This window comes from Notothenia rossii, assembly GCF_949606895.1.
Source record: "Notothenia rossii genome assembly, chromosome: 6".
NCBI classification, from domain to species: Eukaryota; Metazoa; Chordata; class Actinopteri; order Perciformes; family Nototheniidae; genus Notothenia; species Notothenia rossii.
Window position 1 is genome coordinate 31,656,042 of NC_136909.1, and position 25,453 is coordinate 31,681,494.

A 25,453-nucleotide genomic window follows, 5' to 3' on the forward strand; every position below is an offset into this window, starting at 1 on the left:
CAGCAGAGGTGGAAGCAGTCACATCCATTTTTTGTTAATTGATGAGGGAAGCAATACGTAATAGGGCACAAGCTTTATCAGCATAGTGTTAAAATACTCATTTGTAAAATATTTGGCTTTATTTCCACTGAAGCAAATGTATGTGTTTCGTTACATTTAAAACAAATCTGTGTACATTATAGTCTGTTTTAAATCTCCAAAGTAACTAATGTCAGATAAATACAATGTAGTAAAAAAGAGACCAGATTCCCTCTGAAATGTAGCAGAAGAAGTAATAACTATTATTAAAATTAGGTCAAATATTATTTACTTAATTGCAGTACTTTTGCAAATAGTTACACTACCAGTGGTTGTGAGTAGGTCCAGTCTGTAGAATAAAAAGCCTTGTATCAATATTCATGTAAAAAAACAAAAAACTCTACTTAGGCAGTACTAGGCAGATTAGCTAGAGTACATGTACTTGCTTACTTTCTACATCTAATGTCAGATTATTTAATAAATAAGAAGTGTTCACACAACAAAAGGTTTAGTTCCAAATGCATAAACAACCCGGCCATCAGAGTTCTCAGTTTCACAACCTTTATCAACCACATGATCAACTCAGACTTTGTTCCAGCAAGTTCATGTAAATCCTGCATGTTCATTCAATCCAATTGTTAGAAAAATGAAAACATCGGCCATCACTAATAGTATTGAACATCTTTTTTAAACTTATTGAGTAATACATTTTAATTTCACTGCCATCCTTCAAAAACACAGCTTTGTCTGAGACATAATCAATGACATAATGTGTCGCCTTATCTTTGTTTGTAGTTTGATTGAACATTTGGCTGCTGATTTTATAGTTCTGCTGTTGGTTGAAACTTCAGTATTAATGCTGGAGTTGAAGGTAAAGATAGGCTTATTATCAATCTCCTTCCTATCAATTATTTAGGAGTAGGCCTACTGTTTTGCAGTAGTTGTGTTATAAACTATACAAGTGGTAGAAACAGACTTATTTATTCAATTTCAGCTGTCACAACAATACTTCCACTGTTTGAAGAGTTTCTCATGTACATGCAAACATGTTAAAGGAAGATAAGAAACCTGGTAATGAAACCGATTGCCAAAAGGTGTCTAAATGTCTTCAGGATAAATCTAGTTGGGAAAATCTGCATTCAAGCCTATACTCGAATAACCAAGACTACTTTATAAAGCAACATGCATGTGAACACACTGAGGAGAACACAAATAGGGATTTAGGATTTAAAGTATTTGAACAGTTTGTTTACTTCGTAAACTTGTCGAAAAGCTGATTTGATTAGGCTTACAAAAAAGGGTCTTTGCTTCACCTATATTTGTATAAGTGTAAATAAATATATATTGAATGGTCCATGACATAACTTAAGTTCAAAGAAAAAACCCTGAGTTAATAGAAATTGTTTTCAGCTGCAACAATCCAACATGAAGACATATCGTTTTTCTCTTTTCCAGAGAAAAGGAATCACGTGCTTCCAAAGATGACGTTGCAGGTCGGGGGCGGGTCATCGGTGGTCATAAACAAGGAGCGGACCAATCACAGAGGCTCACTCAGGCCTTTATAAACTTTGTGTACCTCCACCGAAGGGTATTTTCTTCGTCGTCTTCAGCTGTTGAGAATATACTGTAAGTGCAATAATTATTCGTTAGACTTGCTTTCTGATATTAACATATTAAACACCTGATGGTTATACTTGCTTTAAAGCAAGCATATAGATGAATATTACTGTTTATTCTGGGGTTTTTTGCCCCTTCGTTTAATCCCAGAAAAAAACAACACCCAAGTGTATGTTTGAATGAATGTCGACTTGATAACATCTTAATTTTATTTATTTTTTAAAACACTAACATGTTTATCTGCCAGCCTTTGCTATGTTGTTTCATTCGGCTGTCTTTGTCTTCGTCTTCTAGCTCCACTATAGCCTAAAGCAGCCATTACTAGTGTTCTTCCTGCGGTTTAAAAGAACATCCACCAGCACCCGGTTTCGTTGGAAGAAACCGCTCTCTGCCAGCTACCGGTTATAGTTTTATTTTTCCTTTATCATTTGGTGGTAGTAGTTTCGATTTCCTGGCGGATTATTGGCTCTCGGCCACCGCAGCAGATCCCGTGATAGCGAACTAAACAAAAACAGGTTCGCTGTGTGGTCGGAACGTGGCGAAGTTTCTGCTCCCTATTTTGAAGGAAAACATCCCCAAACAACAACATATTATATCTAACAGTCACTATTCAACAAGTATAGGGGTCATTCGGTCTCAAATATCTTATTTTGCCTGATAATTATCGAGTTTTTGAGCCGAGCCATCGGGAAATGACGGCACTGTCTGGAATGTGTACTGCAGCTTTAATGCGGCTGTGGACAAACTGTACCACAGACTAATGGGTGCATGAGTAAACAAGTGGATTTCGCGGCATGACCTAACGCTTTTCCTAATGATATTCAGTTGTTGGTAATGGATTATGTTACCTGGGAGAATCAATGATTAACCTTCCTTGGAAATTGTTTGTTTGTTTGTTTCCAGTAGGAAGCAACAATGCTGCCTCTCGCCGTATTGGCCGTGTGCCTCAGCGCCACCCTCTCTGCCCCCAGCCTGGACCCGAGATTGGACAACCACTGGAACCTGTGGAAGAACTGGCACAGTAAAAGCTATCATGAGGTGAGGAATTTTTTATTTAAGCTGCTTTTAGTTTTGCCATTTGGCACAAACACAATTCTGAATGTTTTTTCTCCTTTTGTTTTGTAGAAGGAAGAGGGCTGGAGGAGAATGGTATGGGAGAAGAACCTGAATAAGATCGAGCTGCACAACCTGGAGCACTCCATGGGAACACACTCCTACCGCCTGGGCATGAACCACTTTGGAGACATGGTGAGCCCACACTTTGGACACATAACTTACTTTACAACGCATATCAGGGATTTTATAGGGCCTGGAAAACAAATAAGCACGGAAAACTGATTCAAAAACAAGAGTCGTTGAGAACATTTGCCCTCCAAATATAGACGGGTGATGCCGTAAATCAATTGTATTGTCATAAAACATTGTATTTATTAAACTTGTGTCCAAATATACACACCTCCAGTAATAACATATTGGATGTGTGGGACAAAGGCATGCTAAGATGAAAAATAAAATAGGGGAAAAACTTGGCATATGGCATTAAACACACTGTTGTTTTTATAAAACCGGATAATGATAGGACACAAAACTATAGTTGGAGATACTAATGACAATAATTGCAAAAAATGCATCTACTTTAGCACTAAATTATACTTTTTGCTATAGCTATAAACACAACAATCATAGACCACAGCTTTTCTATTTTCAAGTCTTTTTGTTGGAGTAACTCAGCTTCATTTACTCAGTTAATGTTCTCTTTCTACAGACTCACGAGGAGTTCAGGCAGATCATGAACGGCTACAAGCACAAAGCGGAGAGAAAGGTGAAGGGGTCCCTGTTCATGGAGCCCAACTTCCTGGAAGCCCCCCGCTCTGTGGACTGGAGGGAAAAGGGCTACGTCACTCCCGTTAAGGACCAGGTAATAACCTCTTTATGTCTCGCCGGCTCACACATCAAGGTGCAGCTATGTGTTTGCAAGGAGGTCAAATCTAGAATATATTTTCCGGTAACACTGTAGGGAGTGTTAGCAAAATCTGACTCGGGTATAGATATTTGGGATAATTTATTAACTACCGTTAAGACAAAAACAACTCTTAGTGATACACTTTTTTTTTACCAAGAACAGATACACCATCTGTTAATCAGGCAAATCAATGGCTCGGTTTGAAAAAGAAAAGTCACATTTGGACTGGAATGTCATTGATTTTAAGCCTTTATTGTTACATAACTGACATTGAAGAAAAAAACAACGCATATGGCCAATTGTTGTTGCAGTGAAAAGCTTGTTTCGAAACACACACATGCTCATTTTTGTATCTTTGTTAGCACTGCAGGAGATACACACACTCGTATCAGCTGTTGGAAACATTTGGTAAACAGAATTATGTAATGTGTGACTTTGAACAGCTTCATGGTTACGGATTTGCTTGTTGGAAGACAACAAGGGCACCCTGTCCACTACTTTTTTTGCTCGAACAGGGAGATAAGAGGGCCACTTGCATGTTGTTTTAGTTATCTAGCAACACACACACTCCTCCGCCCTGAGTGTACAGTCTGTTCTCTCTGCTCACCCACTGCAAATACATTAACACTCTGTAAGCTGAAACCGGCCCTACCAGCTCCCTGTAAACTGTAATCATATACATTAGGCCAAAGTACTGGAGTGCAGCTTCCAATACAATGTTATCTATAAAAGAGAAGTGTCTGGAATCAGAGAGATAATGTGCATAACCAGGAACAGAATGGATCACACAAGTACAACACAATCAAATGACTCAAATTTAAAAACGTGACGCAATATGCTAACGGCAAAAATCATATTGGTCTGTCCTGAAGGTGATGGTAATAAAGTCAGTTATTTTAAATAAGAAACTGTCACAACGGTTTGGAGAATCCAGAGGGATATATGTAAGGAAACTGATTTCTAAACTTCTTCTTTCTGTCTGTGTCTTTATGTTAAAACTTATTATGTCTCAACCACAATCGCACAAAGCTAATAAAAGATAACACGTATTAACAGTTAGACTCCCTAACAAAGTGTCTCTCTACAATGTCCAATGCTTCCGGGACACACAGGAGAGAACAAAAGTAACAAAATGGCCAACATCAGAAAGCGATGCATGCTTTAAACAAACAAACATGTACAGGTGCCTTTTTAACTCTAGTCAGATCTTTAAGGCAAAGGAGGTGAACTGATCCTGTGTCTGTGCCCCAGGGTAATTGTGGCTCCTGCTGGGCGTTCAGCACCACCGGGGCTCTGGAGGGTCAGGTCTTCAGGAAGACGGGTAAGCTAGTGTCTCTGAGCGAGCAGAACCTGGTGGACTGCTCCAGACCGGAGGGCAACGAGGGCTGCAACGGGGGTCTGATGGACCAGGCGTTCAAGTACGTCCAGGACAACAGCGGCCTGGACTCCGAGGACTCCTACCCCTACCTGGGGACGGTACGTGTCTCTGTCAAGTCACCAAAAAGTCCCATTTCAAAGTGTAGAAAACGTTTTGCCGCTGTATAGGGCTGTGTATTAACTGATTGTCGAAGATGATAAAGTAACACACAATTGTAATAATTGCACTGTCCATTAATAAACACTTATTATATAATAAAAAATTTTTTTTTAAAAAACGTTTATTTAGCACCTGTCACAGAAATTAAATTCACGAAGTGATGCACAAGAGAAAAAAGAAAAAAAGAATTAGACCACAAAAACATGAAGACAAATAAAACCTGCACCTGGATTGAATCGTAATTACTCCCACATAAACATGATTTTTCCTCCTTGGAATTGGCATTAGAAAAGCGTTTGAAAAGTCTTAAATATAAGTGAAGCAGGCACAAAGACGAATGATGCTTCCTAAATATAGATATAAAACTAAATATTGAATTTGCTATATTGAATTTGCTATAATCAAGTGATTTGCATTTAGGCTAGGAATATACCTTTTCAAACTATTTGATTGGTTGCAGATTAATCATTGAATCCATTAATAGCTCTGCATTGCTCGCTCAGAGTTTGAATTGGGGGACATGTTTTGGATTCAGGAGGTCTGTGTTGACACCTGCTAACGCTCTTCCTCTTCCTCCGCAGGACGACCAGCCGTGCCACTACGACGCTTCGTTCAACGCTGCCAACGACACGGGCTTCGTGGACATCCCCAGCGGTAAGGAGCACGCGCTGATGAAGGCCGTGGCCTCCGTGGGGCCCGTCTCTGTCGCCATCGACGCCGGCCACGAGTCCTTCCAGTTCTACCAATCTGGTATGTAACAAGCCTTTTCTTTTGGTATCCCTCGCCTCTCTTTAAGCAAGTATAACTGAAACTCACTGGGCTTGTGTTTTTAGGAATCTACTACGAGAAGGAGTGCAGCAGCGAGGAGCTGGACCACGGCGTGCTGGTGGTGGGTTACGGATTTCAGGGAGAAGATGTTGACGGAAATAAATTCTGGATTGTGAAGAACAGGTCAGTGGAAACAGAATCAGTCTGCTACTTTTGTTAGTGCTACCTGAAGGAAAAGTGGCGCTAAGAAAATGTTTATCTGCTTACAAAGATATGTTACACTGTGCCTGTAGATGGATTTCAATACTCTTTCTGTTTTGGAACTATTTAATTATTATTTAGGGTTGTCGAGTCCTAAAAGGCTTAAAATAAAAATGTATTTTGTCTTGAATCATTAAAAAGAAAAAGCTATTCTCGCAATAACATGATTTTCACACCCTACTTGGGTTGAGAACTTTTACTACTTAAAGTATATTTAAAGAGTTTCCCTTCTTACATCTTTTCGTTTTGGTGGTCAAAACTGAATACATTTGACCTCCAGTCAGCATTTTCATTAACTTTGATAGGGTTTTTATCTCAAACTCGTCAATTTTGATTAGCTGCTTGTTTATAACAAAAATATTAAAACATGAATTTAACCGTTGAAGGCAAATGGGACCTCCCTCTGAGGCTAGCTGGTTGGGCTTTTAATTTGATTTCTCTAAACGCTTCCAATCCAAACTGAAACTCATTTCCTGTCCTTTTTGTTTGTGTTGTTGCAGCTGGGGTGAAGGCTGGGGAGACAAAGGCTTCATCATGATGGCTAAAGACAGGAAGAACCTCTGTGGCATAGCGACAGCAGCCAGCTATCCAATGGTCTAACGTTAGCTGCTCTTCTTGGCTCCTTAGTGTTTTTTATTGCAATAGTTTGGTTGGAGGCGGCGGCGAGGCTTCAGTCACTGCGACAATAACCGCAGGAGATTCTGCGACTGTTAATCAAACACTGTTTGTTGTTTTTAGGGAAATGGCGCCTTTTTTTTGGCTGGTTTTGTGCCACTTTTATTTTTGTTTAAAACAAATTTTAGTTTGGTGTTTTTATTATTTGTAAATATGTGTACGTTACTTGGTAAGTGATGCTTAAAAACTTGCTGCGGTCAATGTAAATGTTTTTTTCTACTTTTACTGTGATCAATTAAAAGTTGTGAAACACTAGATGGTTTTCTGGATGTTTTTTAAATGTAATTTGTATTTTTAATGTCTTATTTCAAGACATGGTTTTAGCTGATTTTCTTAAATGACAAATAAGAAACGACTGCCTTTTTTAAAGGGCCTTATTTGGCTTTTTTGGGTTATATTAGCCTTTGGGCATTTACATGGCTCTGGTTTCAGACAGAGGGTGAAAAGAGGTGCTGCAGGCAGTATGAGACAAATAAATGTCACATTAGAGGCACGAAATGCAATTAGTAAACCTGAGAATGAGCAAAATATGGCCTCTTATAATGTATTTTTCACATACTTTGAGTTTTATAAGAGGATTAATAGCAACTATTCAAAGTATCTGGGGAAAATAAATCACCCAATTTGGAGATGCATTACATTAAAGCTATATAAATACTGTATATAATCATTAAAAACACTGTTCTATACTGTACAAAATCATTACATAAGCATGTGTACTGCTCTGAAAGGTGCTCCTATCCTCCTGTCTCGTAACTTCTGAAGACTAATCAGACTAAAGTGATTTGAGGTGTTTTTAATCTTGTTCTTGGCTCACTGACAAATGTGATCAATCTCGCCCTATCATACTATCAGCCGTTTTTTTTAAACGTTATGACATTGCATTATCTTCCAACATAAGAGCAGAAATCAATGTTCAGTTTTTGGTATTCGGATGCTAAATGAGCCTTCAGCTGTTGATAATCCCACGCGACGGTCTAACACGTAGAGTCACATGATTTCCAGTGAGAGCAGCTAAGCTCGCTGACGTCTGGATCAGAGGATTATTGATTCTCTCACAATGGGTACGATTACATGGGTCCTAAAGGTATGAGGGGTTAATCAGGGCTGTAACCAATGATTACTGGTGTCTATTTAATTTAGGGTAATTTGAAATAAAATTATAATTCTGTCTAATTATGTTATATAGTCTGACTGATAATAAAAACACAGTGGACCATATAAATAAAAAGCAGCACATTGTGGGTGTTTCTTCTTAAAATGTCCCACAAATTATAACTTAATTAATTATTTAACTTTTTGTTGTAAAGTAATCCGTTTTCAACACTTGAGTTTTTGAATTGACACTAACCCCCTTACGTATTACATATTTCAATATTCTTTGATTCAGGAAATTCAATAACCTGTGTTTATCAAACAATATATTGTAGTGTATATTATTATTACAACTTCAAAATCATGTGTGAGGACAAGCTGAAATGTACAGGGAGCAGTAGAATCTGTATTTGTTCATTTATTTATTTGATGAAAACAGATGATCCGTTGTGATATTATTAAGGAATTCAATTTGCCTTTTTTGCACATTTATTCTGCAATTAGAAAAAAACATAGGTTGGAGTAGCCTACTTAAAAGAACAAATACAATTTTATTAAAACGGTTATTCATTTATTTTTTGTATTATTCCATGATTTGTGATCAACTTATACATTTTGATAAAACTTCAAAATAATTATTCTATTTTGGTACATAGAGATCCCCAAAAAAGAACCTTGTGTCATTTGATAGGAGCTGTATATATACATTTGTGCAGCTTCACTGGTGCTTCTTGACAAAGGTCAGGAACTCGTTGACGTCATCGGGGGAGCCCACCACGAAGGGGACCCTCTGGTGGAGCTCTTCGGGCTGGATGTCCAGCACCCTCTGGAAGCCGGTGGAGGCCAGCCCCCCCGCCTGCTCGATGAGGAAGGCGATGGGGTTGCACTCGTACAACAACCGCAGCTTTGGGCAGGAACATGGAAACAAAGGATGGCGTTATGAAACACAAAGTAAATAAAATGGTTTGCTAGTTTTCCTCGGTCAAACGCTTTATACGCATGCAAATAGTATTTTCTTTTAGCTTTAAAGACTTTGTGACAGAATGTATTTTGATTTTTGTAGCAGTCATTAGATGTTATCAAACTTGGACATATCATAAAAGGTAAAACATGACAACTCTGGCCCTGAGGTAGTAAGGTAGGCAATAGTATGGAGTCTTAGTAAAAGTAAAGTATAAAAACCACACTGTTAAAATACTGCAAACTCTTACCATCAAAATATATGAAAAGTAAAAGTGTTCATTATGCGGAATGTAAAAATTCTGAATAATGTGTATTCCATTACTGGATTATAATTATCTATCTTGATTTATATTTTGTTTTGTTCACTTAAATTTGCTTGTGACTCAAGCTGCCAATTGTAGTGGAGTATAAAACAGAAGTTTTCCATACAAATAAAGAAAAATCAACTTAACTAAAGTACAAGTAACTAAAATGTTAATATACTTTGGTACATTCTATACAAGGAAGTATTATATATTCCCAGAAAGCACAGATGGAAATCTTTGATAAAAACTGGGCTGCATTTAGATGAAGTGTGAACAATGTACGTTTTTAGTTGGGGTGGGGAGGTTAAACCTTACTGGTGTATTCCAGTTTGAAGCATGTTTTTGTTGCATTTATTTGAGAGATCCAAAAAATGTGGTCCTTGGCCTTACCACAAACAAATATAGTATGCAATTTTTTCTTTTCATTTTTCAAACTATTACTATGTCGTCTTTTCTCATATTTTCAACATGCTGTGTTGTTTTTCTCATATTTTTAAACATACTGTACTATGTCGTTCTTATGATATGTGTGACATAATAAACTATGTTGTTTTTTTACAATTTCTATTCAACATTTGATACTACTTTTTTATATTTTCGGGCATACTATACTGTATATACCATACTTTTCTGTGTCCTTTTTCCCCGCATATTTTCGATGTAGTATACAATGCGTTTTTTTCCTATATATTTAAACATAGTATACTGCCTTGTTTTTTCTCATATTGTCAACTTACTGTACTATGCTGTTTTTTCTGATATATTTTACATACTACACTATGTTTTTGTTTTTTTTTGCTTTTAAGACATACTACACTGGGTTTATTTATTTTTGGTACATTTTTGACATATAATACCTTTTCTCTTTTTTTATATTTTTGAAAAACTGTACAATGTCTAATTTTTCTTGAATTTTTGACACACTATACTTTGTATGTTTGTTGATTTATTTTGTACTTATTGTGTATTTTATCCATATCACTTATTTTGTATATTTGTATGCATTGATTTATCAGAATTTTGCTCTGTGTAACCAGACAATAAAAACAGATTAAACAAGGGAACAAGAGATATGTAAAGCCCTTTGAGATACCAATGTGATTTAAATGTGCTAACTAAAAACAGCCTTGCCCTCCTCTATGTCTAATAACACATGAAGAGTAAGATCAGTAAGTTCAGAATCTATTATGAGACACGGTGTGACACCACAACAACCAGCAACCATTCAACTCCATGCTGCTGTTAAAGTAAAAATTAGAATCTAATTTCAATGTTTTGTTTTGCAATTTGAGCATCTTGATAATGAAACATTGTTAAAGGTGTAAGACAGTAGGGTTCAGGATAAATGGGTGAGAGTTGTTGTTGTCTATCTCTGTGACGCGCCTCGACTGTCTCCGGGCTTTCTTTAGCACAGGAGGAGGAAAACAGCCTCAGGTTACAAACTGCTCCTCTTTTAGACTGCGCTGGCTACCCCTTTCTTAGAAAACATTTTAAAGTATTTACTTAGGACTTCATGGCCAGACTAATGTGCTTCAGTGTACTTTTCATAAAGGCTCTCAGATCCGCTGTTAGCCTGCCAGCAGGGGGCTATACTACGAAGCAGGATTTTCGTTTAGCAAGATAACTTCTGGGATTTCCGGTACTACGAAGCTGGTTCACTTTTTAGCGGGCTAGATCTCCATGGTGACTTATCCTGGAACTAGTCTGTGCTCCGAAGCAGGATAGGTTCCAGGATGAGAGATCAACTCCACGCCTGCTGACCAATCAGAGCTCAGTGTGCGGAGGAAACACAGTTTAAACTGCCGTTGCAGGAAAGACGGCCGGCCAAAATCACTGACTGTGAACGTGAAAATGAATAGAATATCACCTCCCATCTTCAGAGCAATCTGACTATTATAACTATTATACTATTATGTTAAGAAAGCTTAATTAAATATCTGCCACAACATAAGTAACCGGATCAGAGTAACATTAGGTACAGTCCGCGGGCATATCACATCATAATGTAGGCCTATCATATATTTCCTTATCTGAGTCAGCTGAGCCGTATCTGGCCGTGCAACATTCACAGTGTCACATACTGTATGCAGAAGTATTATTTTAAGCAACACATTAAGTTGACGAAACACTCGAGTCAAATGTAATTAAAGTCAGATCCACTCGTGTCTTAGACGGGGCAGTGATATCATAAACCTGTTAATGTACGCATTCAAACACTTTTTCTTTTACCAGCTGTATTCACCTTGCAGGTGCAACTATGTGGCTTTATCCTGGATAAAGTATTTAAGTCATGGATGTTTAAAGTTTAAGTTCTTCATATGTCTAATATTATAGTTGACTTTTCATTCAGGAAGTATGACGCGCTGCGCTGTCAGTACGCTTGTCCATGTTTGTGATTGGTCGAATGCTCCAAATACCACCCCTTTCATGTGAACGTGCACCTAACTAGATAGGACACGGCTGGCTTGAACGATCCACTTGATAACCCGCGTCGTAGTACAGTTTAGCGAGAGCGCGTATGTTTTGGATTAGGCCAACCGGCTAACTCAAAAATATCCAGGTTAGGTTGAACCAGCTTCGTAGTACAGGCCTCAGGTTAAGGTCAAAGGTGACCGAGCGTTTGCACAAATCCTGTCTCAACACGTGTTACTAGTCTCTTTGTTGACCTCATACAGCTCTGTTGTCAAACACCTGAGATTAAGTTAAAATCATATATATAAAGGTTCAAATCCATAGTTGCTTTAGTTATATCACTAGCTTCTAGCTACATGTCTGTCTGTATCTATAGGTGAGGGCTTTTCGGCTGTTGTTGGGTTTTTCTTGTATTTTTGTGTTTGACATCACAGCTGATCAAAAACGGAGGATTGGAAAAAGTTGTGGTCTCATCAAGGAAATAGAGGGGTGGGACTTTGAAAAGAGGCCATTGGCTTCCAGACATGTGTGGACAAGATGGTCTCTGGAATGACACTTGATTGATATTTATTTGTAATCTTTTAATAAAAAATAAAAAATGTTATGCTTTATTTATCCAAAGTATTGTCTAGTATTTCACCATTATTGAACAATGTTGAAGAGAGCCTTGGTGATGGTTGAAGCAGGATACTCTGAGCCAAAAGTGTCACCTCCTCCTCTGTATTTAGACTATAGTTTCTAAACCAGACAAATATGTTATTATTCTGCCATGAAGTAGATGTAAGTGGAAACATTTAGGTAGCATGATTCTGTGATCGTTGATGTCAATCTTAAAGGTTTTATGTGTTAATCTGAATATTGGACAGATAAAGGTTGGTGGAGGTCAGCGGTTACCTTCCCCTTGGGGCTCTTCTCGTTGGCGGGGTACATGAAGATCCCTCCGTAGGCGATGGTGCGGTGAATATCTGAGACCATGGAGCCCACATAACGTGCTCCGTAGGGAGAGCTGCCGTCCTGCAGGAGGGCAGAGGATGTTTTGATTATTAGTAAGTGTTAAATATGTTCTTTATTCTCGCGTCCAGGAGAGAAGCTTTAAAATGAGACTAAATGGAGTCTCTGAAAAGATTCAAATGGGATACTTTAATTAAAAAAGGCGCGGTTGTGTTACAGACAGAATATTGTTCCGTCAGACAAACAGCTGTGGTCCGGTTCTCCTGAGCAAGAAGACAGCGGATCTCTCCCCCGGCGCTGCTATATATATCCTCTGCTGGCTCCTCCCCGCCAGCCGGCTCACCTCGTCTCCAATGTCCGTTATTGCATTTAAACAGAGGATAGGTTCTTTTCACATTCAATATATGCTTAACACGCCGTTTCTCCTCATATTCTCTTTCATCACTTTTCATTTAACACATTCTAAACGCTGTAATCAATACTCTAAACAATACTTCTCGGCTCGTTTGGTTTCCGGTCATTCCGGATGTTGTCACATGCTACTCGTCTGTAAACAATGTATTCAAATAAACTGTACCTTCATTTAATATTCAGCATGATAGTATCTCGACATCTATAGTTGTAGTGTTAAATCAGTAGGCTTCGGTTTGCACCACTCCATATCATTTCGCTACTAAATTCACCTCTTCAGGAAATCGTATATTAGCCACATGCTAAATGCTAACCGGAGATGAAGGATTTTCAGAATAAAAGCTTAAAAGCTTAACTGCTTGTGCACAAGAATTTCTGGTTTTTCAGTATAAAAGAGCATTAAAACTGACGGCATGTTTAAACTACATTTCCCCATTAAAACATTGATTTTAATTTCTAACATAAGGCTTAGATATTTCTCAAACTTTTCGCATTTTTGATTTTGATTTAACCCCACCCCCTTACTTTGGTGTTCGCGGTCAAATTTGACCGATCCTGTTTAAACTGCTATTACTTTAACACAAAAACCATTAATCATCACCAAATGTCATTTAACAACCTTTCAAACTGTAAATATTGTATCAGACTACTGGCATACATGAAAAACATACAAAGTAAATATACAAAGAACAGACATTGAAAATGTATTGCGTGTGCCAGGTGTGATCCATGTGGGGGGATGGTCACATAAGAGCGGGAAATGTGTCAAATTGTTCTGTGTGTGTGTTTGTGCGTTTGTGTGTGCCAAGTGTGATTCACCCTGGGGGATGGGAACATAAGGGAGCGGGGGACACATCTAGAGTGTGTGTGTGTGTGTGTGTGTGTGTGTGTGTGTGTGTGTGTGTGTGTGTGTGTGTGTGTGTGTGTGTGTGTGTGTGTGTGTGTGTGTGTGTGTGTGTGTTTTATCTGATCCGGGTGGTTACTAATTCCTTTTCTTTATGGCGGTCATTTTTGACCAGGAACACCATAGGTGTTACAAAGTTCACGAAATCATCCAAAATGCAATGAAAGTGGTGATCAGCAATTTTATATGTTCAAATGTCTACTGTGAAGGATATCATAAAGCCTTAATGCAATCGAATGTAAAACAAAAAAGTTATGATTGATGAAAGTAGTAAATCGGTCAGATCTGACCCTAACAGGAGGGTGAAGTAAAACTAGCAAAATCATGTAAATTAAAAGGATTTAAAATCTTTCGTACAGATCAATGTATTACAGTTACTTAAAGTACCAAAAGTAAAAATACTCATTATGTGGAATGGCGGATTTCTGACAATGTGCAGTATATTATATTTGTAGAGAAAAAAGAGAAAGAAATGTCAAAATATGTTTTTTTAAAAATGTCATACAAATGTGAATGCATGCCACATTCTATGTTGAATTAAATACTTTATATGTATATGCATTATGAAAATAAAAAGTCATAGTATTGTTTGCCATGAAAGTCATAGAATAGTACAGGTTGAAGGTTGGTAGTTTCCTCTCTGATAGAGAACAGCAGCTGGTATTCAGTAACAACCAATTCCAATACTAACAGGTTTTCATGGTGGGTGTGCGGGAACTTTACATAAAGGATTCTCACGCCCCCCCATGCAGCTTGAAATCGCTTAATTCTTCACTCATTTGGTCAATATGTTACACATCTTTTTTTTGCCAAAGAATGAATGAATGAAGAATTGTACCTAAATCAAAACCTGCATCGTGAGGGTTTAACGAGTGAGGAGAATTCTGATCCAGGCAGAACCGTTGGTTTGTTACCCTGTAAAGAGAGTGTGATCCTGATCTAAGGTCAGCTGGCAGTCACTTCTAAGAATGGACGTTATGTGTTAATGGATGTGTTGCAATCACTTTGATAAGTGTAACTTCCCTACAAACAATCTGCTTGAATGTAAAAAGGCACGTTAAATGGCCTGTTAGGTAAAAAAACATGTTGTTGAACAGTTGGTTAAAAGAGAAAAAATAAAGAATCCTACAGGAAAAAAACCCTGCTCCTTAGTTATGTGTGACCATTCACACACTGAAATAAAAACATGTTCACCTCATAAAACATCAGTGAATGTAATGATCCCTTTTGCATTATTTTGTTTAGTAAGAATAGGAAATCTGGTGTGCAAACATCGTAGTGGTTGATTTTGAAACACATATTTTTGCTTCACTGGACATTTATAGTATACTTTTTTTTTTAAAACTGTCATTTATAAAGCCATCAGTCAGGCAGCTCATTTGAAAACTGCAGCCTCAACAAATCTCGAAGCGCTCTGACCTGCCGACGAAGAAAAACCAAACAGCAAACAGCAGACGGTCAAAGTCCGCCTGCAGCTGCTGCAACAAACGTTAAAACCAGAGAGGGTCATGTATCCTGCTAACATCTTTTTACATATTTGTAGAAATACATCCGACAGCAAGCAACCAATCACATGTTGGCTGTAGCTGGACTGTAATACGCCTGTCCAATCATTTGGCCTAAATCACTTTCTCACTATATTCATTTTGGAGCTTGTGCTTTTGCTTTCATTGGAAAACATTCGCCATCATTGAGCCACATGTTTTTCTTGAATAATTTAATCTAATGTGTGATTTAATCTAATCTAATATAAATATAGCTTACTCTGTCTTGCTGGCTTCTTCACTGTTACCCACACTAGCTTTCTGCCACCACAAAAACAAATTTTGTTTGTATTGATCCCTCATTATTTAAGAGTTCATCTAATTAATTTCACCATGTTTTCTAAGACTCACTGATTCCACACTTTAATGCTTACTCCATAAAATTCCACTGTTAAAATGGGAACTTCAAACAAAACAAACGAAACAACGAAACAACTGTCTTAAAAGTAGAACCTGTAGTGTGTTGCGTGTTGAGGCCGGCTCAACGTGATGCAGAGTCATGTGGTGCTGAGTCACATCCCACTCATCGTGAGGGAGGGGTGTGTGTGTGTGTGTGTGTTCCCGCATAGTATTTCACAATAACAGACATAACACTCCAATAAAACACATCCAGTGGGCAACAGTTTAGACGGCATGAAACTACCTCAAATAAAAAGAGGAAACATGAATAAGAAGAATGTGTGGGAAATTCTACTCATGACGTAAAGCTTATTAACCCTGACAGAGAAGACAAAGAGTTTGTATCCTTGTATTTCAAAAAATGAGCCAATGTTAGACAACTATTTAGTGGTAACATCTGCTGCTGGTTGCAAATTGAATACTTTGAATTGTGAAATAAACATCCCGGAATGCAAACAATCTGATTTAAAGTAAGTGTTGTGTCTCTGGAAGAGGGTTTAGGAACTTATGGAAAGATGTGTTGTTAATATAACTTGAATTTTCCTGATTTTCTAGACTTTAACGTGTGATGATCTGCCAACAGCAGGCATGCCTTAGCGCACAACTGGTTAAAGTGAATGAGAAATAAAAAAAAGGTAAAAGGACACCATGTTCAAACTAAATGTCAACTTCTCCGTGCGTCCTTTTTTAGCAACATTCACATTCCAGTACAACCTGTGAGACAAGTGTCTGCTATGTGAACACTCATAGGACAGTGAGTAACAGTGTGGTTTACCGCTGCATTGTGCTGTGTCATGATGGTGGAGTGAAGGGTAACGTGATGATGACTGTTCCACCGATGAAGGATTCTAACTGATAGAGAAAGTTGCAATAGGAACTCTGTGGCACTACTGATACATTTTTGTCATGCAAAATGTACTTTTGTAAAGTCTTAAAGGCCCTGAAACAACACTTGAACTCTTACAGGAAATTAAGACGAGCATCAGAGGTCATAAATAAGGGCATGGCATCTTATTGCAAAAAAACTACATTACTAACCCGCTGAATTTATATATTTTGTTTGGATTTGTAACACACTTTGAGCTGTTTTTCAAATTATACACTTTAAAAATATTGATTACTTGTATGTTATGTTAGTGTTAACTTAACATCTATAATACCATAAAAGGTAAGGTCACTTTATTTGTATAGCACTTTTCAACAGTAAGGCAATTCAAAGTGCTGTACAAAAGACGTAGGAGAAAAGAAACAAATTACAAATAAGATTCTCCAAAGTCAAAGGACATTGTAAGATACACATAAACAGTTTCCAATGTTCTCTGAAAGCAGAACAAATCAAAGTGTCGGCTCTGGCAGCACAACAAAGTGACTGACAGAAAGTTGTCGGTTATGAGGTCCATAAAGACCGGCTGCTGCACGGCCATTCATAGATGGAAGTGTTTGAAACATTAGGAGTAATCTGGACAGAGGAGAAGAAGTGTATTTATTCGAAGAGAGTGGTTTGAAACATTCCTTAAGATGTTTTGTTTACTTTATTTGCTCTGACCCTGTTGGAATCCTTTCTCAGTGATGTGAATTCAAGCACACTACAGCTGTTGTCCTGAAGAAAACTTTACAGGGCGACTCTTCAGGGTTTAAAGTCCTTATATCAAATGTATTGAGGGTGATACAAAGTTTTTATTCCAGTTTGCTGCCAATGTGGCCTATAACAAGCTTTAGAGATCGGCATTCAAGATGATATTTCCTTAATGACAATGAAATCAGCCAAAGCATCACTCATGACTTTGAGGTCATGTTGGTGACCGTGCTGCAGAAGTGCTGAGCGAGCCTTGTGGGGATCAGAGTTCTAGATGAGTAGCTGCAGTTTCCTGAGGAACACCGTGTTTCCTGCAGTGAACTGTGTTGCCATGCTGCAGCTTAGCTGACCGAGTCTCTCCTGTCTGAGGGGAACGCCTCACTCTGACGGATCACATGTCTGCGGGTCGGCTGCTCTCTGTCTCTACCAGGCTGCACGGAGACTATCACCTTACATGTCCCCCTTTTCTCTACATTAAACTTACAACTTAAATTAATTTATTGTATTTTAATGTCTAGTTTGATGTGTATTTTAAGTTACTGATTCCAATTAAGTCTATTTGAGCTGCAGCAAACCATTGGCCAATTGTATTTTTTTTTTACTTTTGACAAACTATTCCACATCTTTTATAATTTTCACAATAAAACTAAATTCCTTATTTGAGCTAAAAGTTTGGTTGATAATGGCAGTTTCTTAGAGAAAAAGTAAGATTCCTCTTAAGGTTTTATAAAAATGTACTTTATTTTTCTCTTTAGAAAGACTTTTAAAAACCCTCCAATTTACCCTTTTTTTGTTTGGTGCCAACCAAAACTCCTTGTTAAAGGGTAACTATTTGGGGTTTTCACTTTCCTGTAGTTTGTTTTAAAGGTTTCTGTGCAGGTCTGCAAAGGCTAACATCGCAAGAGTAAGGAGTTTCTTTCTGACACATTCCCCCGCTGCTTGTAACGCCTCCATTGGACTCTTTTGTTAACTTATGTTACATACTGAAAACATTATGTTACACTCAGGCTTCTATTGACTAGATCTCCAACACATGTTACATGATAGGCTGAGGAGCGGGCCCTTTTGAACTCATTCTACCAGAGAAAATGCTTTGTCAGAAATAATTCATGTGATGAGTGTGCTGCTGGTGTTTCACGTCCTCCTGAGCATAGTGCTGTGTCAGCACATCAGATGTTAATCAGTTTTGGTTAAAGATATCAGATTCACAACCACAAAGTGGAAATGATAAATGACAAAGCTTTGGATCGGATTATGTTTGTGATATCAGTTTCTCTAAACTGTGTTTCACTTTGGCTCTCACCTCGGGGTACTTCTTGTGCTTGAGGTACTCGTTGATAGAGGGGTGGAAGTACTTGGCGTAGCCTTCGTTCAGACTGTAGATCTTTCCCTTCTGCTTGATCTTCACGTTCCTCTCAGTCAGGATGAACTCGCCTATGGCCTGAGGAACAAGAACAAAATGTTTAACTCGGATAATCAGGGAAAACGACAAGAATGGGTTTATTAAAACAACAACAGAGGAATTCAAATGAGGGTGGGTTTGTCTTAATTTGATCAAAGAGAGGTTTCTGAAGAACGTATTTCAAAAGATAAGTGGACAAAATTATTTAAACAGCTTTATATGTCTTTTTGGAGAAATAATTATTTGGAAACTCATGGGAAATAACGTATGTTATTTCTTATAAATAACCTCAATATACTTGTGAAGAGAGTCCATAAAAAAAAAATGGAGGAGAGGAGAATGCAAAATAACATGTTCTGTATTATAAAATAATAATGTAATATCAAATAAGATTAATTGTTTGCACCCTTTAACCCTCCTGTTGTCTTCGGGTCAAATCTGACCGATTTACTACTTTCATCAATCATAACTTTTTTGTTTTACATTCGATTGCATTAAGGCTTTATGATATCCTTCACAGTAGACATTAGAACATATACAATTGCTGATCACCACTTTAATTGAAGTTTGGATGATTTAGTCAACTTTGTAACACCCATGGTGTTCCCGGTCAAAAATGACCGCCATAAAGAAAAGGAATTAGTAACCATCCGGATCAGATAAAACACACACACACACACGCACGCACGCACACACGCACGCACGCACGCACGCACGCACGCACGCACGCACGCACGCACACACGCACACACACACACACACACACACACACACACACACACACACACACACACACACACACACACACACACACACACACTCTAGATGTGTTCCCACCCTTATGTGCGCATCCCCCCATGTGAATCACACCTGGCACTCACAAACACACACACACACACACACACACACACACACACACACACACACACACACACACACACACACACACACACACACACACACACACACACACACCCCCCCCCCCCACACACACACACACACACACACACACACACACACACACACACACACACACACACACACACACACACACACACACACACACACACACACACACACACACCGCTCTTATGTGCCCATCCCCCACATGGATCACACCTGGCACACGCAATACATGTTCAGTGTCTGTTCTTTGTATATTTAGTGCAGTTTTTCATGTATACCAGTAGTCTGATACAATATGTACAGTTTGAAAGGGTGTTAAATGAAATTTGGTGATGATTAATGGTTTTTGTGTTAATGTAATAGCAGTTCAAACAGGACCGGTCAAATTTGACAGCGAACACCGGGAACACGAAGACAATAGGAGGGTTAAACACACTCTAGATTTCTCATGTTTTTTGGATGCTTAACAACAACAAGTTACATTACTTACAAATATGAGTCGACTATTTCCATTCTGTTATAATAAAAGCTGCTTTTCCTAAGGTAAAATCTTAATGATCAGTTAACCTAATAATGACCTAAGCATAACAAAAGTTGATCTGAATCAGGAATATGATAAAGGTAAGATACATCATAACATGGCTTTATAGACTGAAAGAAATGATAAAAACATGAAAGATATTCAAAATCTATATAAAAATGATATTAAAAAAGGGAAACAACTGCCAATGTAAAGAAGAAAGATCTCAAAAGTTTGCATCTTCAAGGCTTTTTATGAAAAAGGTAGCACTTACTCCTGCAAAATAAAAAAAGATGTATGTGTGTTTACAGTCCACTCCATCGCTGATCGCATTGTGAAGACTTTCAGCATGGAGGAATGATTGACAGAATATTGTGTGTTTTCTCAAATAAAAGCAGTTATAGGGCAATAAAAGCATATAACAGTAAACAGCAGAGATAATGTTTGTCAGAGCAGAATGTTAAAAGAAGAGCCAGCGGTGGAGGTCAGAGGAGAGCTGTATATGAAGCTGTGGACATGATGCAGAGTGAAGCTCACAGGGTCCAGGGTGAAGAAGTTGAGTCCGGCCCCGGTGCTGATGGCCATCAGGGTGGCGCTGCCGTACAGGGTGTAGCCCGCACACACTATGTTGTTTCCTGCCTGCAGGGCATCTTTATCTGTGGGCTCCCCATCTGTTACCTGGACCATAAAACAACAGATAAACCAACAAAGAAGAAAACATGAACAGGGGTCCTGGAGACTTCAGTTTCCCAGAAGCTATGGCACCCAGGATGTCTGTTGGAAGCACTGTATGCAAACACATTTACAGTAAAAAGGCAGTGGTGGAAGGTAACGCCTCTCCGTTGGACTTATTTGTTTACTTCCGTAACATAGTGACATCACTTTAAGCACTGCACTTAAGTACATTGTTAAGATACTTGTAGTTTATCTGTGCATTTCTATTTTATGCTAGTACTTCTACTCCACTACAATTTGGAAGCACATATTTTACTTTTACACACTACATTTATTTGACAAGATAAGCTATAAAATAAGCTTCTTTCCAGGTTCATATTGATATACAAATGTAATTGACTAATGAATTGTGACTCACTATTTTGGTTTTAAAAAGCTGGCAAAACGCAAAGTCGTTACAGTTATCCCTGCCTTTAACGACTTCAAAATACAAAATGAAGTATAATCTTTGATACAGTATAAATCATTTTAAAGAATGGTCAATCTGCATAATCAATACTTTTTGTATTGGTACCTAAAGTATTTTTGATGCTAATACTTATTAACATTTTGAATGGCAGATTTTAGTAACAGAATATTTCTACACTGTTGTGTTTTACCTGCGTAAAAGAAAAAGGGGATACATTTCCTCAAGCTGTTCACAAACAAGATGAACAATCAATGCATTTTGAATTAATAGCACGTCAATTCACATACATAGGCTAAAAGCGGGTGATTAAACCCAGACATAAATAATTGACTACTTATTTATAATAGTGTCAACCGGAATTAGTTGGACAACAGTGCCCCCTTGTGTCTGTAGAGAGTAACTACATATTTTTTCTTAAAATGTAATTATCCTACTATACAACATACACATTTTCTGATGGTTCATACAATGTGATACATTTAATTATTATACAATTATTGGAAATAGGAATAATAAGGTGCTATGATTGTCTGATGTTTTTTTATTTTTATTAAAAGTAAAATTGCATGAAAAACATTCTTACATTCTGACATCAGAATCTTTTTGTCATGGCTCGTGCATCACTGCAGAGGTCACACTCACCCGCTTGTAGATGGCAAAGATGGTGCCGATAGAAGCCAAGCAGTCGATGTTACTGGAGCCGTCCAGAGGGTCGAAACAGACAACATACTTTCCCTGTGACAAAACAAACAAATTATGAAAAAAAACGTCATTATGTTTGAATAAAAACTGAACAATTTCACTTTTAAGGTGTTTCTCTTTATAAGAGACTTTAAAAAGATGACTTCTAAATTGAAAATAGGTCATGTGTAAATAGCATTCAGTTGTTTGTTGCTGCTGTAAATCTGATATGGATTCACTTAAGTCTAATTCAGCAGCACCAGGAGTTTCATTCAATATTCAATAACTTTTATGTGCTGTCTGTCTGTGTTATTATTTCAATTCCTCTAAATTAATTAGACTAAGAATAATACAGCTAATAGATACAACTCATAAACATAGAGTTAAAGGGTTGAGAATACACTTTAATGACAAACAAATTGGGCGGTGGTGGCTAAGTCTATAGGGACTTGGCTCTGGAACCGGAAGGTCACCAGTTTGAGTCCCAGAAAGACCAAGTGCTAGGTATCCCTGAGTTCCATACACTGCTCCAATGGCAGCCCACTGCTCCTAACACTGGGAAGGGTCAAATGCAGAGACCTTGTACATTTCCCAGCTGTGGGTCGAATAAAGGTATTCTGATATTCTGAATTGATAACAAACGTTCCTCCTCCTCCAAAGTTCTATGTATCAACATACGTATTCCACATGATTACGTTTATATTGCGTACAAGGAAGCTCTAGTCAGCTTAACTCATGTTGAAACATCCTTCATTAACTGGTTATAACTGAAATAAAAGCATATAGATATCATTCAGTAATATGGTTTGTTTGACCTACTTCTGACTCATGGTCAAAAGGGAGTTTTGAGTCAATATGTTACAGTTTACAGATTTAAATAATAATATATTTTATTCAACTGACTTTATGAGTTTAATTGCTTTTGAAAAGTCATTTTGAAAAGTCTTTTTGCTGCTGCCTGGGAATTGATATAAAGCTCATCCTTTCCAATCAACATGTGGATTACAGGACAGGTGTATTACGGAGCACAATATCTGCCTAAGTCCATCACCCCATCCTCAGAGTGAGCTGCTCCTCCTCACCCTCTTGTCTTTGGGGGTGACGATGAGCTCCTTGTTCTCCTCGGACACCATGCAGCAGCTGCCGTAGGACGCTTGCAGCATGTTGATCATCAGGACGTTGGACAGCACGTCCAGCTTCTTCACATCATCCCCCGTCACGTTCACCGAGCCCGCCAAGCCCTGCCTGCGTGCACCAGAGTCAGAATACTGTAGTTATCCCGGGGGAAATTGGATTTCATGACAGTTGCTCTGTGTTAGACTATAACATATTATACAAATATGTGTACAATCGTAAGAAGTTAAAGTAAAAATGTGATAGATAAGATAACATAACATAGAATACAATAATTCATATAAACTACATTTGAAGTTAGTGTTGAAATGCACCTTAAATCAACAAAAGCTCACTGTCTTTGCATACAACACAGCAGGCATTCAACACAGTCATATCAGCATTACCAGTGTCTTATGAGTGAGAGTTTAAATCCTCCAGTTACATACACACCCTGAGCTCTTAAATCAAATGTGGCAGTGAAGCAAAATGTCAAACAACCACCTATAGCTGACACTGAATTCCTACCAGCGCTGGCTGCTGTTCTGCAGCTAACCTTGACCTCTGACCTCTCGTTAAAGGGACGCAAGCATTTCTTTACTTAAACAAATACAATTAGTACCTCAGTCTTTTTTAAACAACATACTACAGTCAGTAATGTGTGGTGCATGTGTAGCACTTAATCCCATGTATCCCATTCCAGTACCTCAGTACTTACAGGTGGGCCAGGCCTGCCTTGCGCACAGCACAGGAAATGGCTTTCACGGCGGTCAGTATAGCGTTGATGAGCTGGGTCAGCTCCCCGGTCGCCCCCTTAGCCTGGCGGCCGGTCTCAATGACGAACCGGGTCAGGGTCCATACGTCCGTGTCAAAAGCAGACTGGTCCGACATGCTGGTTTCTGCTCCTTCTGTCCCTCCTGGTGGGCAGCAGATAAGGCGAAGGACAGGCAGCGAGTGAGAGACCCTATTACCAGCTACGTACTTTTCATACCAAGAGCCATGACGGCACGCCAAAGAGAGCTATTTGTGAGTGTGGAAGCTTGAGGGTGTGTGTGTGAGTCGGGTGAGGGGGTTTCAGGTGTCAGCAGGAGAGACAGGCACAGCTTAGTCCTGCACAAGGAAAGCCCTGTGTAGTAAACAGGAACTGAACAAAAACTTGAAGGTTCATGCTCAGTATTTTAAACACATGTGTTTGCACACGACACTGAGATCCTTTGCGTGCTGGAACAACTCTACATATCTGCACACACGTTCTTCATATAGGTTCATGTGGTGCAGAAGTGGAGAAAGTACTCAAGCTCTCTTCTTAAGTAAAAGTAGAAATTCTAAGGTCAGAAAATACATCATTACAAGTTGTGAATTCAACATTTAACAAGTAAAAGTACAAAAGTACTATAGGCAAAATGTACTCTGAATGCGGCATGGCTTCTTTCACAGAATGATGGTCTTATAGAATATTATCTTACCCTGTCATTGCTAACAAATACATTGTAGTGTTGTTTGTCAATGGGGAGCCATAATTAAACTGGGTAGATTGGTAGTAAAGTACTGTATCATAACATATAAGTATATAATGTATTCTAATGTAAAAAGTAACTATTAGTGTTAAAAAATGTAGTGCAGTTAAAAGTATGATATTTGCCTCTTAGATGTGGATGAGCAGAATAAAAGTAGCATAAAGAAATGTAAAAACTCAAGTAAAGAAGAGTTATGTCAACATTTTACTTAAGTAATGTATTTGTTTTTTTCCACTATTTGTGGTGAACTGTGAAATTGACTCATGTTAGAACATCGTAATGTAACGTTTATTACAGAACTGAAAGTATGTGCATATCATGATGTAATATGCTTTATTTCACTCATACTAACTCTTAGGTTAAAGGAATTATTCCGTTTTGACGTTTCTGAGCTTCAGCACGACACGGGTTGAAGCCAGAGGGAGAGATGGGAGATATAAAGAGAGGCAGATTGAGTTCTGCAGCGAGCGTTAAAGGTCAATAGGGCTCTGTGCTCTCACACTGACCTTTAGCTGAAAGGTCGACTCTGGATTAAATATCTCTTCACTTTTTTTGACAGTATATCTTCTAACTTTTAAATGTCTTGAAATGCAATGACTTTATTTGTAGTCCTTCATTTCCTCTCAAGTATTTGCTTATTCTACCCACTTACACTATCGCTCAGGTTTCAGCTGTTTTGTTGATGTATCTCTTTTATCATTTAATAATAATGATTTGAAATCATCTAATATAGATAAAAGCAGACAGTGGATGAGAGTAGTTATATTTGAA

At 38.2% G+C, this 25,453-nt stretch overlaps 2 protein-coding genes across 4 annotated transcripts; one reads left to right on the forward strand and one right to left on the reverse strand.

The window, feature by feature from the left end:
• Positions 1-1,488: 1,488 nt before the first annotated feature.
• Positions 1,489-7,094, forward strand: ctsla (cathepsin La). 2 transcript variants are annotated; one of them, XM_079688135.1, is made up of 8 exons: positions 1,489-1,644; positions 2,539-2,673; positions 2,761-2,883; positions 3,401-3,553; positions 4,850-5,074; positions 5,717-5,885; positions 5,969-6,086; positions 6,665-7,094. In XM_079688135.1, the coding sequence occupies exons 2-8, from the start codon at positions 2,551-2,553 to the stop codon at positions 6,762-6,764; spliced, it is 1,011 nt and encodes a 336-aa protein (XP_079544261.1). In that variant the 5' UTR covers positions 1,489-1,644; positions 2,539-2,550; the 3' UTR covers positions 6,765-7,094. The 2 variants fall into 2 exon arrangements, with proteins under 2 accessions (XP_079544261.1, XP_079544262.1); XM_079688136.1 differs by having other exon boundaries at positions 1,556-1,644; positions 2,542-2,673.
• Positions 7,095-8,318: 1,224 nt separating this feature from the next.
• Positions 8,319-24,156, reverse strand: fbp2 (fructose-1,6-bisphosphatase 2). Of its 2 annotated transcripts, XM_079688133.1 has the most exons (7): positions 23,884-24,150; positions 23,135-23,297; positions 22,014-22,106; positions 20,765-20,905; positions 18,703-18,840; positions 12,509-12,628; positions 8,319-8,838 (listed from the first exon to the last, which is right to left on the reverse strand). In XM_079688133.1, the coding sequence occupies exons 1-7, from the start codon at positions 24,054-24,056 to the stop codon at positions 8,653-8,655; spliced, it is 1,014 nt and encodes a 337-aa protein (XP_079544259.1). In that variant the 5' UTR covers positions 24,057-24,150; the 3' UTR covers positions 8,319-8,652. The 2 variants fall into 2 exon arrangements, with proteins under 2 accessions (XP_079544259.1, XP_079544260.1); XM_079688134.1 differs by lacking the exon at positions 12,509-12,628 and having other exon boundaries at positions 23,884-24,156.
• Between the last annotated feature and the right edge of the window lie 1,297 nt (positions 24,157-25,453).